The sequence below is a fragment of the Neophocaena asiaeorientalis genome, unplaced genomic scaffold (assembly GCF_003031525.2).
Source record: "Neophocaena asiaeorientalis asiaeorientalis breed wild unplaced genomic scaffold, Neophocaena_asiaeorientalis_V1.1 scaffold118, whole genome shotgun sequence".
Classification (NCBI taxonomy): Eukaryota; Metazoa; Chordata; class Mammalia; order Artiodactyla; family Phocoenidae; genus Neophocaena; species Neophocaena asiaeorientalis.
Genome location: NW_020175528.1, coordinates 13311308 through 13328239, shown reverse-complemented (window position 1 = coordinate 13328239; position 16932 = coordinate 13311308). Strand labels below are relative to the sequence as shown.

The 16932-nt window shown below is 44.8% G+C and overlaps 1 protein-coding gene across 1 annotated transcript in view; it reads right to left on the bottom strand.

Annotated features, from left to right (window-relative positions):
• The window catches only part of ARHGEF26 (Rho guanine nucleotide exchange factor 26), a 148176-nt gene that overhangs the window by 13797 nt on the left and 117447 nt on the right, over window positions 1–16932 (bottom strand). Inside the window, exon 11 of the mRNA XM_024769139.1 lies at window positions 10640–10849. Within this exon, the coding sequence (XP_024624907.1) occupies window positions 10640–10849 (210 nt within the window). The remainder of the gene's footprint in view (window positions 1–10639; window positions 10850–16932) is intronic.

The following is a 16932-nucleotide window of genomic DNA, read 5'->3' as shown; positions in this document are numbered from 1 at the left end:
TATATATATATATATATATATATAAATCACTACTACTCATTGACCCCCGATGTTTTATGGACTTGTCTGTTTCTCTGACTGGGCCATAAACTCCCCAAGGACAGTAACTGGATCTTGTTCTAAATAGCATAAGGGAGCACATATACGCCAGGTACTGTGCTTTTTTATATTTGGCGAGTACCATCTAGTCTAATCTTTACAACCGTCTTGCAAGTATTACCGTTATCATTCCCAATTTTTTTCAGAGGACGAAGCTGAAGTCTGAACTGTTAAGTACCTGCTCACAGTAAAACTGCTAAGTGGTAGAGTCAGAATATACGCCAGGCAGCCGGGGATCAAAGAGGTGGTGCCCCCTAGCAGGTGCTTACAAGATAACGAGGGACCACAGGAAGGGTGGGAACTGCAGTCTGCTGAAAGACAGACGGACTTAAAAGAAGAAACTGAGGCTGGGCCCTGGTCGAGCTCCTGAGTCACGTAGTAATATGCACAGTTTATGTAAAAATTGATGACACTGTCTTGCTTTTAAAAACTTTGTCTCTAATACAGGACAAAAAGACTTCAGGGTGGTTTTATAAGGAACAAGTAAAGCACAACCTCCTTTCAGATAATCCCAAGCAAACACTTAAATCTTTGATATCTCTTTGTTGGGTAAGATTTTTAAAATTCAGGCTCAACTAGAATTTCCAAAGTACAAAGGCAATTGAAAGCTAAACAATATCTTAAGGATGGAAGAGCTGTTCGCCAAGAGTAACCTAAAACGATACATTTGCGTCTCCACATGCCATACCCAGACATGTCAGATTCATCTTTGGCCTACCGTGACATTTTCACGTGGCCCTAACTGCTGTCTGCAGTCCTTCAAGTCAGATCTCCCAGCCATGGACCGTCTCTGGCATTTGAGTGGCCTGTTTTAGCGGCAGCCTCACCCTGCAGCCAGTTTCTAGAAGTCCAGGTGAAATCTTTCACTCCTGTAGCATGCTGCCTGGATGCTAATGGCATTCCTTCGACAAGGCAGTCCCTCACAGGGGCTCCAGAGGACAGAGCAAGACAGTCCTTATTGCCTCACTGAAAGGAGCCGCTTCTTGAAATGGCTTCAATTGAATCAGTCCCACCCCCTCTGAGATGCCATCAAAACCACACGACATTACCCAGGGCTTCCGAGAGCCATGCCAAGGAGCTCCCTCCTATCATGAGGCAGAAAGCACTGCATCTCTAAAGCAGGGAGGAGACTCACTCCACATAAAATGGAACTCTAAGAACAAGAAAACCCCGGGCCTAGACATACCCATTATTAAATTTAGATATCAAGTCCAAGGCTCACACACAGACAGCTATTTTCTCCAGGGACGAGGTAAGGCATTCAACACGAATTCACAATCCACGCCACACCCAGCTTACTGAGATTTCTCTTTGCCCAAAGTGCCACAGTCAGCAATGCCACTAACGGGGACCCGGGGCAGATCAACTTCTAAGGCGCTCCTGACCCCTCCTTCCTTCAAACAACATTCACCAAGTCCCTGCTTCTGCAGGAGTCCTGTGCCAGGCTGGGGCTGCCAAGTGAGTAAAATGGAGCCTCTTGCACTTCACAGCCTTCCTTCAATGAGGGAGCAGACGGAGCAAAAGACAAATGCACACAGAATCCAACACATTGTGCAGTTGCTGGGATGGCGCCCTCTAAATAAAACCCGTCTGAGAGTTGAGAAGAGGCCCTTTCAACATAAATATCTGGAAGCGCAGTCCTTTATGCACGGCATGAAATGATGTTCCTTATAAAACCATCCTGAAGCTCCCCACTCAGGAGTCAGCTGTCACAGTATCTTGTCCTGTCCCCCATACGATTAATTAAGCACCATACGTTTAAACTTAATTACACAAAGGTTGAAGATACAGCCAAGCTGGACTTCGCATTGAATACCAGGCATCTGCTAGAAAACACAGATCCACACTAAGAAAGTAGAAAGCAGGGTTTGAAACAGGTTAGGACTGTGAATGAGACGGAATGGAACAAACGCCCACAAAGGGTTCACCACTGGAGGGGGGTCTCCCTGGATTTTCAATAGAAGTGAAGAGACCTCAGCTGCTGTTTAACCTTTCTTTCGTCCCTTTAAAAATGGCATTTGACCAGATGTATACCTTTTGTGCTCCGTTTCACAGCCTACAAACTTACCTATGGTTCCTTGTGAAACTCCTGTACCCATGGCCTTTGGGAAGAAAGTCTTCCTAAGGAGTAGGATCATGGAGATGGCTGTTTTTGTTCATTCTCTCACATTCAATTCAACGAGATGAGTTCAATAAGGTGATCCATTAAAGAAAACCCACAGGGCCAACATCGTCCTCATGAATGCTGTGCAACAAAGCCTTATAAAACTGGACACCAGCTCAACTTACTAATTTAAAAAATCTGGGCTTCCTTGGTGGCGCAGTGGTTGAGAGTCCGCCTGCTGATGCAGGGGACGCGGGTTCGTGCCCCGGTCCGGGAAGATCCCACATGCCGCGGAGCGGCTGGGCCCGTGAGCCATGGCCGCTGAGCCTGCGCGTCCGGAGCCTGTGCTCCGCAACGGGAGAGGCCACAACAGTGAGAGGCCCGCGTACCGCAAAAAAAAAAAAAAATCTAACCAAAGCAAAGTAGTTCCCCTAGCCCACTAAGAGTTCTAGAAATTTAGATTCCATGACATGTTATATAGTTAAATCAACTGTTTCCTGTTTATCATATCAAACAGCTCATGAGACCTAGTCTGGTCCAGAATCCTGAAGTTAACCTTAAGTGGGTCAACTACCTGTTTCCTTGGAAAAAAGACCCACCTGCTCTCCTGTTTTACTGGAGGTCAGTGATGAGGAATCACCAAAGATTTAAGTACCTTGACGGGCATTGTACAAATGTAAAAGATTATTGGACACAGATTCCAGATTCAACAAAGAAAAAAATACTACAATCTGTAATAAATACATTTTTTTCCCATACAAATTGTGATCTCTATGTGGATTTTTCTTCAAGGATAAAGAGTATGTCAGACGTACTATTTACAATTTTATCCCATCCTATTTACTTCCTGTTAATTAAATCATTAACAGAAGCAGGAAGAGAGCAAAAGACTGCCCGCAAACAATGCCCCTTTATCAGGAGGGCCCAGGAATGGGTTGTCAGAATGGCTGACAGGACTATTAGGCGTCTGGTTCAATTTGTGAGACAGAAACTTTGAGAAGGGCCTCTGCTTACAGCTTAAGGTGATTATATCTCATAGCTAAATAGAACGGGTGAAGAAAGTTTTCGTTCATTACTGAACGTGTCCTTGTGTCTCATCTCTGCACAGGCTGGACCCAAATGCCATCCAAATTCCATTATGGACGCAGGAAGCCAAGGACGCCACTTGCCACAGCGTTGCTCTGTGCCAGCTGCAGCTGTCTGGGCTTCATTTTAATGAAGGCAGACAAAGGGGGCTCTCGGCCTTGAACATTCCTCTTGCAAGGCCCAGAGGGAAAAATGACATTAGTAAAACATTCCTCCTTTGTCCTTTTACCAAGGGTGAGCTTCTGTATTTTCCACCAAACACTGTCTCATTAATAATGCAATGACTTAAGATCTTTAACAAGCATACAGATATAACACAGTATGGCTTAGAGGTACATGCTAAAAAAAAAAAGTTTAACTACATCCTTGACAGCAAATGTTGAAAAACAAGTGGAATTTAGATAAAACTTGCTCTAGCAGCACAAAACAAACAAACAAAAACCCCAGTGAATAGAGACATAGAGGAGCAGTATTTCTCTACATGCTGCTACCTTGCCTTGGATATAGAAAAGTAAATTTTATTAATTGTAGGGCAATTCCAAAAAAATATTTATTGGGAACCTGCTACATACAAAGTGAGAAAAGGACAAAACTGAAGCTGAGTGTGGGGATTAGTAATAAAACTGTGAAGAACTGACTGGAGAGAAGAATGGTTAGGAGACTTTGAAGGTGGTTCAAAAGATAAACCATGTATGGGTTGCCCTGGGAAGGAGGTAGTGGGATGGAAACATGTGGGAAGATGCAACAGCGTTTCATACAGGAAGAACCAGTCCAGGATGGATCTTTTCAGATCTAGAAGCATCAGAAATGACACCAAGTCTCCAGACTGGGTAACTTGAAATGGTGTCAAGGGTACCATTTACAGAAATGTGTGTGTCAGGGAAAGCAGAGCGTACTGATGATGACTGGTTCCAGACAGGCTGCATTTCTGAAGGGGAAGTGAAGAGGAAAGGTTCCATGTGGGAGAAAAACTAAGAGCACACAGATAACAGCTTGAGAACATCTCAAAAAGGGGGTTAGCGTCAGAGAGCTGGGCAGCTAACAAAATTAAATGATATTAGAGGTAAAGCGGAAGACTGGACTGCTGGGTGTGGTACCTAGGAAGCCACTGCTCATCTTCTGATGGAGCGCCCTCAACTGGGTGGCAGAGGAAGACGCCATACTGAAGATGGTCAAGGAGTAACTCAATATAGGGCGTCAGCTGCTCAAGCCAAAAACCCAAAGCATCATCGATTCCTCTCTTTCACTGACAGCTACCCCAACTCATCCTGTCCTTCAGTTGGTCCTGTTGTCTCCACCTCCACAGTGTTAGGTTTCCATCTCCTCGCACAGACCACAGTCCATCCCAACATCAAGACTCCCCTGGACTGGGACTTCCCTGGTGGCGCGGTGGTTGAGAATCCACCTGCCAATGCAAGGGACACGGGTTCAAGCCCTGGTCCAGGAAGATCCCACATGCCACGGAGCAACTAAGCCTGTGCGCCACAACTACTGAGCCCATGCACCACAGCTACTGAGCCCATGCACCACAACTACTGAGCCTGCACTCTAGAGCCCCATACTCTGCAACAAGAGAAGCCACCGCAACGAGAAGCCCACGCACCGCAACGAAGACCCAATGCAGCCAAAAATAAATAAGTTTTTAAAAATCATTAAAAGACCCCTGGACTAATGCAACAGGACCCTAACTGCTCTCCCCATTGAAACTCCTGTGTCCACACCAGTCTTCCATGGAACTCCCCATTCCAGCCTACGAGGCTCTAAACCAGTGCTTCTCAAAATATCTGGGGTGGGGCTTCCCTGGTGGCGCAGTGGTTGAGAGTCCGCCTGCTGATGCAAGGGACACGGGTTCGTGCCCCCGTCCGGGAAGATCCCACATGCCGCAGAGCAACTAAGCCCGTGAGCCACAACTGCTAAGCCTGCGCGTCTGGAGCCCGTGCTCCGCAGCAGGAGAGGCCACGATAGTGAGAGACCTGCGCACCGCGATGAAGAGTGGTTCCCGCTCACCACAACTAGAGAAAGCCCTCACACAGAAACGAAGACCCAACACAGCCAAATAAATAAATAAATTTAAATAAATCAATAAATTAAATGCTCTGGGCTCCACCAGCCTCTCAACCACCCACTCTCTCCCTGCCTTATTCTGATCTAGCCAATTTCACTATGTTCAAGCCAAGTTTGATGGCCTCGAACTTGTTTCCCTAGGAGTTTGGCACTTGCTGTGCCCTCTGCCTGGACCGTTCTGGCCCTGCATTTTCCCATGGATGGATTCCTTCCAGGCACTCAGGGCTCAGTCCCAAATGTCACCTGGAGAAGTCTTCCTCTGCCATCTAATTTAGAGGACAGATCCCCATCCCAGCACTTCACACTCCGGAATACATTCCTGGCTTTACTGTTTCCACTGCACTTATTTATTTTTAAAATTGGATGAAGAAATGCTTTCCCACCATTCCAGTTCACTGTAGGCCATCTGCCCAGGCAGCCTGGCAAAAGTTCAGTGCCACCAAAGCCACCTCCTTGAGGGCAGGAGGCACACAGGCACAGGTTCTTCAGTGGAACAGAAGCCCCCAGAGGGCAGGGATCTGGTCTCTGCACTGTGCACTGCTACGTCCCAGCACTTAGAATAGCACCTGAAAGGATGCTGGGGCACAATAAAAATTCACTGAGTAAGTAGGGAGAAATGAAAGCTGCTCTCTTGAGACGTGCAGCCGTAAAGGGAAGGAGAGACTCAGGGGTGGGTTGGGGGCCCGGAGTTGTACGGCAGAGGGTGGGCAAGACAGGAAACAGGAGGAGAAAAATGAACTAACAAGAGGGGCACACGCACCAAGCACTTGGAATTCTCGGGGACAAGATCACTGAGGGGCCTCCTTGTAGAGGAAAGACTTGGCACTTGGCGTGAGCCCTGAGAAGTAAGATATTTGGTAATTCGAGGAGTTCTGAGAAGGGCATTCCAGGAAGTAGGAAAAACATAGGCAAAGGAACAAAAAAGGAAGTTTTAAATGGAAGATAGTTTGAGGGATGCAACATCTAGTCAGCATTTTATTATAAAATATTTCAAACCATATGATGCCTTACATTTACCACAAACTTTTTCATTTTAAGTCTATGAACTTAAAAAGTCACATTTTAGTAGTTTTTCACATTTAATAGCAACTAGCTTCCTGGAGTTTCCCTTCCAGAGCCAGAACAAGGCCAAGTTGAACAGCAAGATGGGGGTGGAATAGTCTCCGAGATGGCAGCTTCTCAGTAAGAAGCTTAAAATTTGTTATTAGAAAGAATTTCAGATTCAGGAAGGTCAGGGTCTAGTCCCATTTTGGCAGTAACTCACCTCCTGTGTGGCTTTAGGCAAATCACTTCACCTTTTTGAGTCTCATCTTACATCTGGGAGAAAACTGAGGGAGTTGGACTACAGACCTATAATTAGGGTCACAACATATTTTATCGTCTAAAGACACTTTGGAAAGTCAAAGAGGGTGCTATTCTTAATTTTGCCAGAACAACAGACATAATAACACTGATCCCAAAGAAACCAAGATGTACAGTCATCTTACTTAACTGCTTCAGCTCGGAAGCACCATCCTTCTCTAGAAACACCCAAGGCTCCCTCCATGCTCTCTAGCTGGTCCTGTGCCTGGCACATCCCAGATGCTCACTAAGCGTTTGCCCCATTTCCTTTTGGTGAGCTTTTCTGCATTCTTTATGTAATCAAAGCTATTGATCTGTTCTTCCACAACTTCACTGCCTTATAATAGTTGAACCGTCCTTGTGCCAAACAGCTGCACCCTTCTTTCAGCCGATTTCACATTCCGTATAGCCCCAGGTTCCTCTACTAGGAACAGTTTCTCAAAGAAGGTAAATATTTAGGTACAAACCCTATTCTTTTTCAAACCACAGAATAAATAGCCAGTAATCGACTGGTCTGAAATTCTGCAATTACTCAAGGCCTGGGTGGTGGTGAAAACCTTCTCAACTAGATTGCTAATGGACCATTTTAACCATGTATAACATCAAAGAGAGAAAAGTTAAAAAACATACTCACCTATACATCTGGCAAATCTTAGAAGCAAAGAAAATATTCTACATAGGCCGGAACTCTGATTACTCAAGACCAGGTAACCCAGAGCTGGCCTGCACATTTCCAAATACAGCATGTTAACGACTCGCTGGAGTTTTAAAAGCTGATTGGGTTTTTTTGGTTTTGTTGTGTTTTCTTTTAAGGAAAGTGCATCCTGGCTGTCATATATTTTCTTTTAGCACTAATGATACTTTATGCCTTGTAGGTTTAAAAGTATTTGTCCAGTTATTTACTTTAACTGTAATTGAGTTGGGGTGGGGGGAGTGAGGGAGTCACTCCTTCCGTACCCAAGGAGACAGCCGCCCCTCTGCCCCTTCTGGAATGTTCTCTTGCTATTAATTAAAGAACTACAAATATGAGTCATACCCACGGGTTTACGGGTGACATAACTAGATATTCTGAGAACATTTCTCACTGAGGAAATGAACATCCATTCAGTCTATGGCAAGATCAAAAGGCAAGAGGGTGGAACAAAGGCTACAGAACGTCCCAGGAAAGGATCTAGCCTTGGTGTAAAAACTGGACATGCCGGGTTTACGGCCTACTCTCTTGGAATAATCTCAGAAACCAGCAGTAGAGATTACATAAATTATGAAGGAGACAGTCAGGAAAAAGCTCTGCTGATAAAGAGCAAACAATCCTTATAAACACAGAGAAAAGGAAAACGTAAAGTGAAACCAACAACACTTTCTCCCTGACTAAAAAAGACAAAATAAAATCTTCATTTCTGAGAATTCTTTATAATAAGCAGTAATCTCCAAAGTGTTTAAGACTCTTTCATCCTCAAAGTCCTTTAAGATCCAAAGGTCAGACATACTAAATTCTCTCTTTTAAGAGAGGCTTCCCCAAACAGAAGAGGTCTAGGTCTGTCTTCACAAGCCAAGGGGTTTAATCATTTTTAGAGTCAAAGAAATGCCTTCCTCAGCCCTGGTCTTGGGTGTGTCCCCTGCTGGTCACCTGCACAGACCAGCAAGCACTGCACCCACCGGAGGTGCCCTCCCCAGAGGGGAAAACATAGAGGAGCATCCTTGGAATGCAGCAGGACTTTCCATCAGTTTCCTGGAAGAATTCTGGGACCTTAGGAAGAGGCATTTCTTTGTTTTATAAACAAACACAGAGGATGCCGCTCCTTTTCTTATTCATTCCCTCTGTTGGCTCTTGAGCTCATTTGTAATACTCTCTTTCGGCTGTTTTTAAATCTCAAATAGCTTTCTATCACCCTGCCCTTCTTGGTTTTCTTCACCTTTGGAAAAGTTACTTCTAGTGCCAAAAACATGAAATGAGCATTTATCGTTTTTATGTGGATGGCTTTTTTCCTTCTTTTTCTTTTCTTATATCTCTCTAACAATCCAGGGACCCTGTTAAAATACTCTTAAAAAGTGGAGATTATCTCTTTGGGTTGGCTTTCGCTAAGATTCTGTTACAGTCTTAGGGTTGTTATTCAAGAGCTACTGATCCATTTTAATCACACCATGTAGGAGCCAAGTGGGAGAGGGTGCAGGAACCCCAGAGGACCAAGAATTAGGGAACTTCTCCTTTCCCTCCACTGTTCCACCCTCTGACCCGACATAATACCTGCCTATGATGATTGTTCTAAGAGGAGGTTTCCGGTTTCCAAACAAATTGGTCAGCTATCTCTAAATGGACAAAATCGCAATGTAACCAAACAGGACCCTACAGGGCCTTCCCAAGGTAGACATCACCCCGACCCCGCCAAAACCCTCTGTTTGTGCTCTCTCTGAAGTACCTAGGTAACAGTATCTGATGCACATTTCCTGAGTTGTTTTACAGATGCTAAAACCACCACCCAAGGGAAGAACTTAACTACTTCATGAATGATCATGAGCCCCCAGACCGACTGGCACCTAAGGATTCATCATGTCAACCACCCTCTCACCTCAACACCAACCAATCAGAGAACTGTGCACGAGCTGATCACATACCCTGCGACCCCCTCCCTCACGTGGCCTTGCCTTCGGGGATTTTGGGGTTTTTAGAGTGTGAGTCACCCATCCTCCTCGTATTGGTGCCTTTACAATAAACACTGCACTTTCCTTCACCACAACCCGGTGTCAGTAGATGGGCTTTACTGTGCACGGGCAAGCAGACCCAAGTCTGGTTCAGTAGCAGCACGGGGGGACTTGACAATTAAGCCCCCTTCCCTTCATCCTGTGTGAGGATGGACTGCCTACTAACTGCTGGTGAAACTGCAGGCACAGACAGGATGGCTTCTGCCTCTGCATAAACTCTGGATGGCAAAGAGGGATCAACATGTGAGGGAACCGTTGATCGAAGCTGCCCACCTTGGCTAGGCACGATGCTAACCACTTGTATGAGTCGTCTCACAACAGGAGGTCCCGATAAGGACACGGTGCTGCCGTGGAAAACTAACCAGGAGAATTCGGGAGGGGCCGAAAGCAGGGAGGAGACGCCAGCCCGTAATGTGCGCCAACCTCCCAGAAACGGTCATGCTAGATCCATCTCGGCTGAGAGATGCGAGAACCACCAGGGAGGACCCTGAGTCAGATCAAATATGGGCACAAGCAAGATGATTGGTCAGAGACAACCCCACAACTAACCCTATTACCATAAAACCTGAGACCGAGAGCCACATGGCAGAGCAGTCCTCCTGGGTTCCCTCACCCTGCTGTTCTCCGCCCAGGCACCCCTTCCCAATAGTCTTTTGCTTTGTCAGTACGTATGTCTCCTCACACAATTCATTTCCAAGTGTTAGACAAGAGCCCATTTTCTCAGGCCCTGGAAGGGGTTCCCCTTCCTGCAACAAACATATTTCCCCAAACTGAGTATCTATCTCTTTTGACAGAAATCGCTGGTCTTTCTGCTGCCTGGTCGAAGGTAGGTGATACAAAATGACTTCTATTTCAGTACCTAAGAAAACTCAGGGCCTAGGATCACACTGCCAGTTAGGTCATATTCCTAGGGCTCCCAGGTCATAATTTTATCAATGATTAAAATGATTTATAAAACACACTGTAAATATAAAAGCACACCACCTAAAGCACAACACGTCCATCAGGAGTCATGGGGATGAAAATAATAATATCCATCTCTCAGGACACTGAGAAGATGACAGTGAGAAGACAAGCATCTGTATAAAGCACCCAGACCTATGCTCGGTGCATAACAGGTAATCAATAAAAAAGAATAAATAGTAGGTAGAGTTTACTGTTTTTAGGGAGTCTGTGGACCAAGGGTAATTAGGTAGGGAAGACCGACAGCAGATATTCTGAAACCCTCTCCTCGCACATACTTACTGAGTCTCAGCTCCCAGCAGCATCTCCACTTTCTCGTTCACGTGGTTACTAAGGACTGTCAGCGTGAAGAGGTGACTAGCAGAGTTCTGTCTTGAATAAAGCACTGTGGAACTGTTCTTCCCTGGAGAAGAATTAAGCTCTTCGCTGTCACAAGACTCCACCAGTAGCTGATCTCTTAAGGAATAATCATTGACATTGTAACTTTCTTCACTGTAAGGAAGAGGGAAAAAGAACACAGTAATTCAGTGGATGAGACTGTGACATTATCGGTTTTCAAATCACATTTTGGGGGAAGGTGGCAGGGGAGGGAAGGAGGACAGGGAGAGAATGATTTATTTTATTTTATTATTATTATTTTTGCAGTACACGGGCCTCTCACTGCTGTGGCCTCTCCCGTTGCGGAGCACAGGCTCTGGACGCGCAGGCTCAGCGGCCATGGTTAACGGGCCCAGCCGCTCCGCGGCATGTGGGATCTTCCCAGACCGAGGCACGAACCCGCGTCCCCTGCAACCGCAGGCGGACTCTCAACCACTGCGCCACCAGGGAAGCCTGAGAATGATTTATTTTAAAATAGGAATTGGACTCTGAATTAATCTACTGAGTATGAGTCAATATAACCCTCCAAAATTAAACCTGCTAATTACTATTTTTCTGTAGTATACTAAATTTTATCTTACATATAAAAGCAATATTAAAAACAAGTATTAGCACCTACTGTATAGCACAGGGGACTCTATTCAGTTTTTTGTAATGGCTTATATGAGAAAAGAATCTAAAAAAAGAGTGGATGTATGTACATGTATAACTGATGCCCTTTGCTGTACTAACACAACATTGTAAATCAACTATACTCCAATAAAAATTTTTTTAAAAATTATTAAACCCTCTAGGTTTTATTTTACATTTTCCTGGCATTTCCTTGCAACAAGTGAGACACGCGTGCATCATGGTAAGGCTTGAACAGCTATACTTCCCCAGCCTTACCCCCATCCGCAGGATAGAGGTCGTCCCAAACCTGCTCACACTCTGGGTAGCGAAGCTGCACTCGCAGCCTCCAGACCACCAGGCACAGGAGGGAAGAACAGCCCCAGAGGTCTGCTTGCTTCTGGCAAGACGCCCAACCCATCCTTCTCTCTAACATGCACGGCCTCACCACCTGTTCAGAAACCACCAGGACTGATCCCGCCACGCCCTTTATCCCTGCTTTTATGCCCAAGACTGCCTGGTATACTTCATTCCCCTGAATGTACTCTCACCTGCACAGTGCTGTGAGCATGTCTAATGGGGCCTCACCTCCCTAAGCCCCTCGGCTGAAGCATTCCACTGCATCCTCCGGAAATGCACCTCATTTAGGGAATCCAACAAAATCTTCTAAATCCTCAGCCTCTTCTCTGAACTCTCCCTTCACCTTGTTGCCTTAACAGAAACTTGGCTGTTCTAGAGAGCACAGCCTCCTCTGAAGGCTCTCTGCCTGCCTGAGTCTCATTACTCCTAGACAATGATCGCTTTGTCCTCCCAGAAGCTCCCCAGCTTTGATGCTCATGCCATCAGTCTCTATCTCATCCTCACAGTCATCTCCAGGCCCCTGGATCATGCCTCATCCTCACGCATGCGTTTAGTTACTGGCTTACTGTCACTCTCCAACACTACTTTCTTGAATTTCCATGTGGCAATCCTTCCATTACCCCAGCCTCTCAGTTCCTTGACTTCCCCTTCAACAATCAACCTTGTCACTACCACCAACTGCAACCTCTCTGCAATCCCAACGTCAAACACCTCTGTCTAACCAGCCCCGCCAATCTCTTTGGCTCACCTCTTCTAATCCTCAACCTCAACAATTTTAACCCACCATTCCTACAACCCACTCACTCCACCACCTTTCCCTCCACCCTTAAACCCTTCATGTCCTCTCATTCATGCTTATTCACTTATCCAACTTGAATTTCTCGATACCTACTTACAATCACTCCTTGCAGACACACTCATTTCCTTGGCAAATCCCAACTCTGCTTAGATACACCTCCCCTCTATTCTCTATGTGTACTCTCAATTGAACAGGGCAGAGCTCAATAATAACTGCTGAGTAAATGGATGACCATGCAATACATTTTAATGTATTCTAGGAACCATATTGTATAATAACCTTACCTAATAATAAATGCAAATGTATGAACTCAGGAGAGCTAAGAGGTAAAAAAAAATCCTTGCGCCCAACTATACTAGGAATTTCAGAACAGGCCATTTTGTTCAAGATTTCTTAGAAAGTTTTTCATTCGGTGGTGGGCATCTGCCTGTCAACCACTCCCTGTAACTCTCCTTTAAAAACTTTATAATCATTTTTAAAATTTAGTTTGATTCTTCCCCCTCCAAAACTGGCAAACACAGTTATATCATCTATAAAAGCAAAACACTGCCTTTTGATCAGGTCTGTTTGTTGCTAGGGTAATCATCTGTATTAACTGAAAGTTCACATGGCAAGGTCACCTCCAAAGCTCCCCTGAGACTGCCAACGGACCAGCACAACCACACTCAGAATATATAAAATATTTCTCTTATCAAAGGTCACATAATTTTTATAAAAGGAGGAACCAGGGTAATACACTTTACAAACAAACAAAGTTATACTTTTAAAAGAAAGCAGTCGATTTTTGGCAAAGCTGGTGTCAGGCTGCACCCTGCAGGCCTACAAGCCTCGTAGCCGCCCAGCCTCGAGACCGAAGAAAGAGCGCAGAAACAGCGACAGAGACATCAGTGGTTTATTGGAGAGGGGATCTCACACATCCGAAACATCTGCGCCCTGTGCTGCAGACAGCAGGCGGGACAGGGCAGCAGTCTTCATTGCCCAGGGCGGGGGAGAAGGAGGCTCCATTTATAGGGGGAAGTGACGCCAGGTGGGCTTATCAGTTACCAGGGAGACCAGCAGCTGGGGCACATCACTCACAGCCCCTCAGGTTAATGACCATCACGAGGGTAGATGTTTCTCTTTAATAAACTAGCAGATGGAATCATTCTGGCCTGATGATTAGAACAATCACTAGCTGGGGCAGGGGGCAAGCACGTTCCTGTGAGTAAGGTGTAGGTAGGTGGCACTGCTCCAGCAGGGGATGTACAGAGAACAAGAGAACAGCCATCTTGAGTGGCCTGACCCTACAGCAAGTAAAGCTTATAATATTGTCTAGATAGCTCAGACACAGATGTAGAAATACCCAGGACTCAGGATAAAACCAAAAAGTAACAAAGACAAAAGCAAAACCTCAACAACAACATCAAAAACAAGAGAAAAAAACAAGATGAACAAGGACTTGCCTGTTACTGTCTTCTCTCTGCACCTTTGAGTTACTCTTTCGGTCCAACTCACAAGTTTAAAAAGATGACCTTTTAGTTAAAGACGCCCATTTCCAGTTAAAAATAATTCTGCTTCGGACAGAGAAATCCAACCTCCTTAATGCTGCGCACATGGGGTATGTAGGCAGTGCCCTAAATAATGACAGTGCAAAGGTATTCTTTGTATTCCCAAAGAAATAAAAGGCAAAGAAATCTATATGCCATAAAGCCATCATTCAAGATGACTCAAGTTCCAAAAACTCTTCAGCATAAAGTGGCCTTACTTACTAGGTAGTCCCCAGTAGAATTCAAGACGAAGAGTTCACAGGAAACTAATGTAAACAAATAGGAAAAAACTAGTTAAGTCTTTTTTTCCCTCTTAATTTTCAGAGTTCATATTTCTCCCAGTGTTTGCCTAAGTACAAACAATACCAGCTACTGTTATTTTGGGGGGGGGGGGGGGGGTGTGTGTGTGTTAATTAGAGACAGAAGAAGTAGACAAGTTAATAGAATGTTTTTTTAATTGTTCTCTTAAGCCATGACAACTACAATGCCATTAAGACCTAGGGTGACCGTTTGATCCAGTTTACACCTGTGGTTCCCTCAGGTGTCCGGTTGGGATGACAAAGAGCAGCCACTTTATTTATAGCTATGTGAGTTCACCTCAAGGTATCCGTGTCTACACACCTGCACATCTGGGTCACTGAATGTGCCTGCACACAGAACTTTCCCTGTTTTGCCTTCTGTATCCAAAATAGGATGCAGGAAACAAGTCTGCTTTTTTTTTTTAACTGATTCAATAGCAGTCACCCAATATCATTTCATCTAGACCTGCAAACATCTTCATTATGTGATACATAATGTCCACAACTTCTTCACTACTCCTTTAATGAATTTAATATAAAAAACTTGATTTAACAGTAGTCAAGTAAGTTGGTGATTCATCCCTGTCAGCTATTATTCAAACCCAATGGAATAAAAACTGAAAAGGAGCTCACTCTTGCTAGCGTGTTTGTGCTCTCACACACAGACACATTCACACACTTAATCTCATAAAGGTTCAAAATAATATTTTCCCCTCTCTAACTCTGCTAAATACTGAGTGAAATTCATTCTCCTCATGTCAGCCAGCCCCTACTGTCTCTCTCATGCTAATACAGAAGGATAACTGTTAAAATATGGGCTTAAGCAGAAAGGAGAGGAACGAATCCACAGTCAGATGCAGCCATTTACAACCCCACTTCCTCCTCTGCCGACCCACTTACTGTGTCCAGTAAGTACAAAGAGAGCTCAGCTGGGCTGGGGAAGATGCTCCCTTCCTAGGGAAGTTGATGCTAATCAAACTTCCCCATGTTTGTTTCTTCCATTTAACAAACATATGGTTTACACAGTCTCTGAAACAATTTGGATCAAGCAATTAGGAAGTTAAACTGCTCAGAAAAAGGCAAATGGAAAAACCACCTTTCCTCGCACAGAGACGTTTATATGTAGACTTCCTCTGATTGTCTTAGATGGGCTCCAAGTTTACCAGCTGCTCATGAAACAAGCGGCAGCTTTGTGCAAGCAGAGGCTCCTATCAGGCGCAGCGATCAAATCTATACAAGTCTGTTGCTCTGTGGTATAAACAATGATGGGTCTCCCTGTTGAAACCCACTTAAAAGTCCTAGTAACCTTTGTTGAGATTCCTTTCTTTTCTTAACAAGATAAAAACTATCAGTAGAGAACAGGATATGGTGGTAAATAAGTACCTCAATTATTCTTCCCTTGGAAGGCATTCTTTTGTTAAGCAGCTTGATAGTGTTTGGTTCTACTACATGCTACCTAACAGCATGGGCTGAAAACTGATACACCTTTTTGTGAATAGTGGATTTCTTTTTTTTTTTAGTTAATTAATTTGTTTATTTTTGGCTGCTCTGGGTCTTCGTTGCCGTGCGCAGACTTAGTCTCCAGTTGCAGCGAGCGGGGGCTACTCTTTGTTGCGGTGCGCGGGCTTCTCATTGTGGTGGCTTCTCTTGTTGCAGAGCACGGGCTTTAGGTGCGTGGGCTCAGTAGTTGTGGCACGTGGGCTCAGGAGTTGGGGCTCGCAGGCTCAGTAGTTGTGGCTAGTGGGCTCGAGAGTGCAGGCTCAGTAGTTGTGGTGCACGGGCTTAGTTGCTCCGCGGCATGTGGGATATTCCCAGACCAGGGCTGGAACCCTGGCAGGGAAGATTCTTAACTGTGCTACCAGGGAAGTCCCAACAGTGGATTTCTTAGAGTGATTATTACGGAGCACTTTGAACTTTCTCTCCCACAGATTTCTATAAAGGTGGGAATTTTTCATACTGGGCATATATTTATTACTTTTAAATCAGGACAGTATTTACAACTGCATACAACATACATACATTTTTAGAATACCAAAGCTGCATATGTACATACTCAGTAGTGAGTGCAGGGTGACAGACACCCAGCTCCACTCAGGACTTACTCTGGGAAGGAGGGGGAGGAAGAAGGGATGATGATGAAGAGGCTTTAGGTATACCTGCAGTATTATGTCAGGGTTTTTGTTTAAAAAGAAGAGATCTGACAGTGATGTAACAAAAAATTTATATCTGTTAAACATGGATGATAGGCATGTTAGTGTTCGATAATTTTCTGTACGTTTGAAATATTTTGCAATTCGAGGTAAAAAAATTTAATAATAAATGCATAGACGTGAAGACTATCATCACTCCACGTGTCTGTGGATGCCTGAGGGTATAGGTGAAGGGACTCTTGGGCAATGGAATTTTTTTGGCCCTATAAACAGCTGATTATTTGCATATAACATCATTGACTGAAAATATAAGGTAAGAGTGAATTCACTAAAGTGGCTGGGTTAAAAAGAAAAACGCTTTTCTGAGACTTCCCTGGTGGTCCAGTGGCTAAGACTCTACGCTCCCAATGCAGGGGGCCTGGGTTTGATCCCTGGTTGGGGAACTAGATCCTAG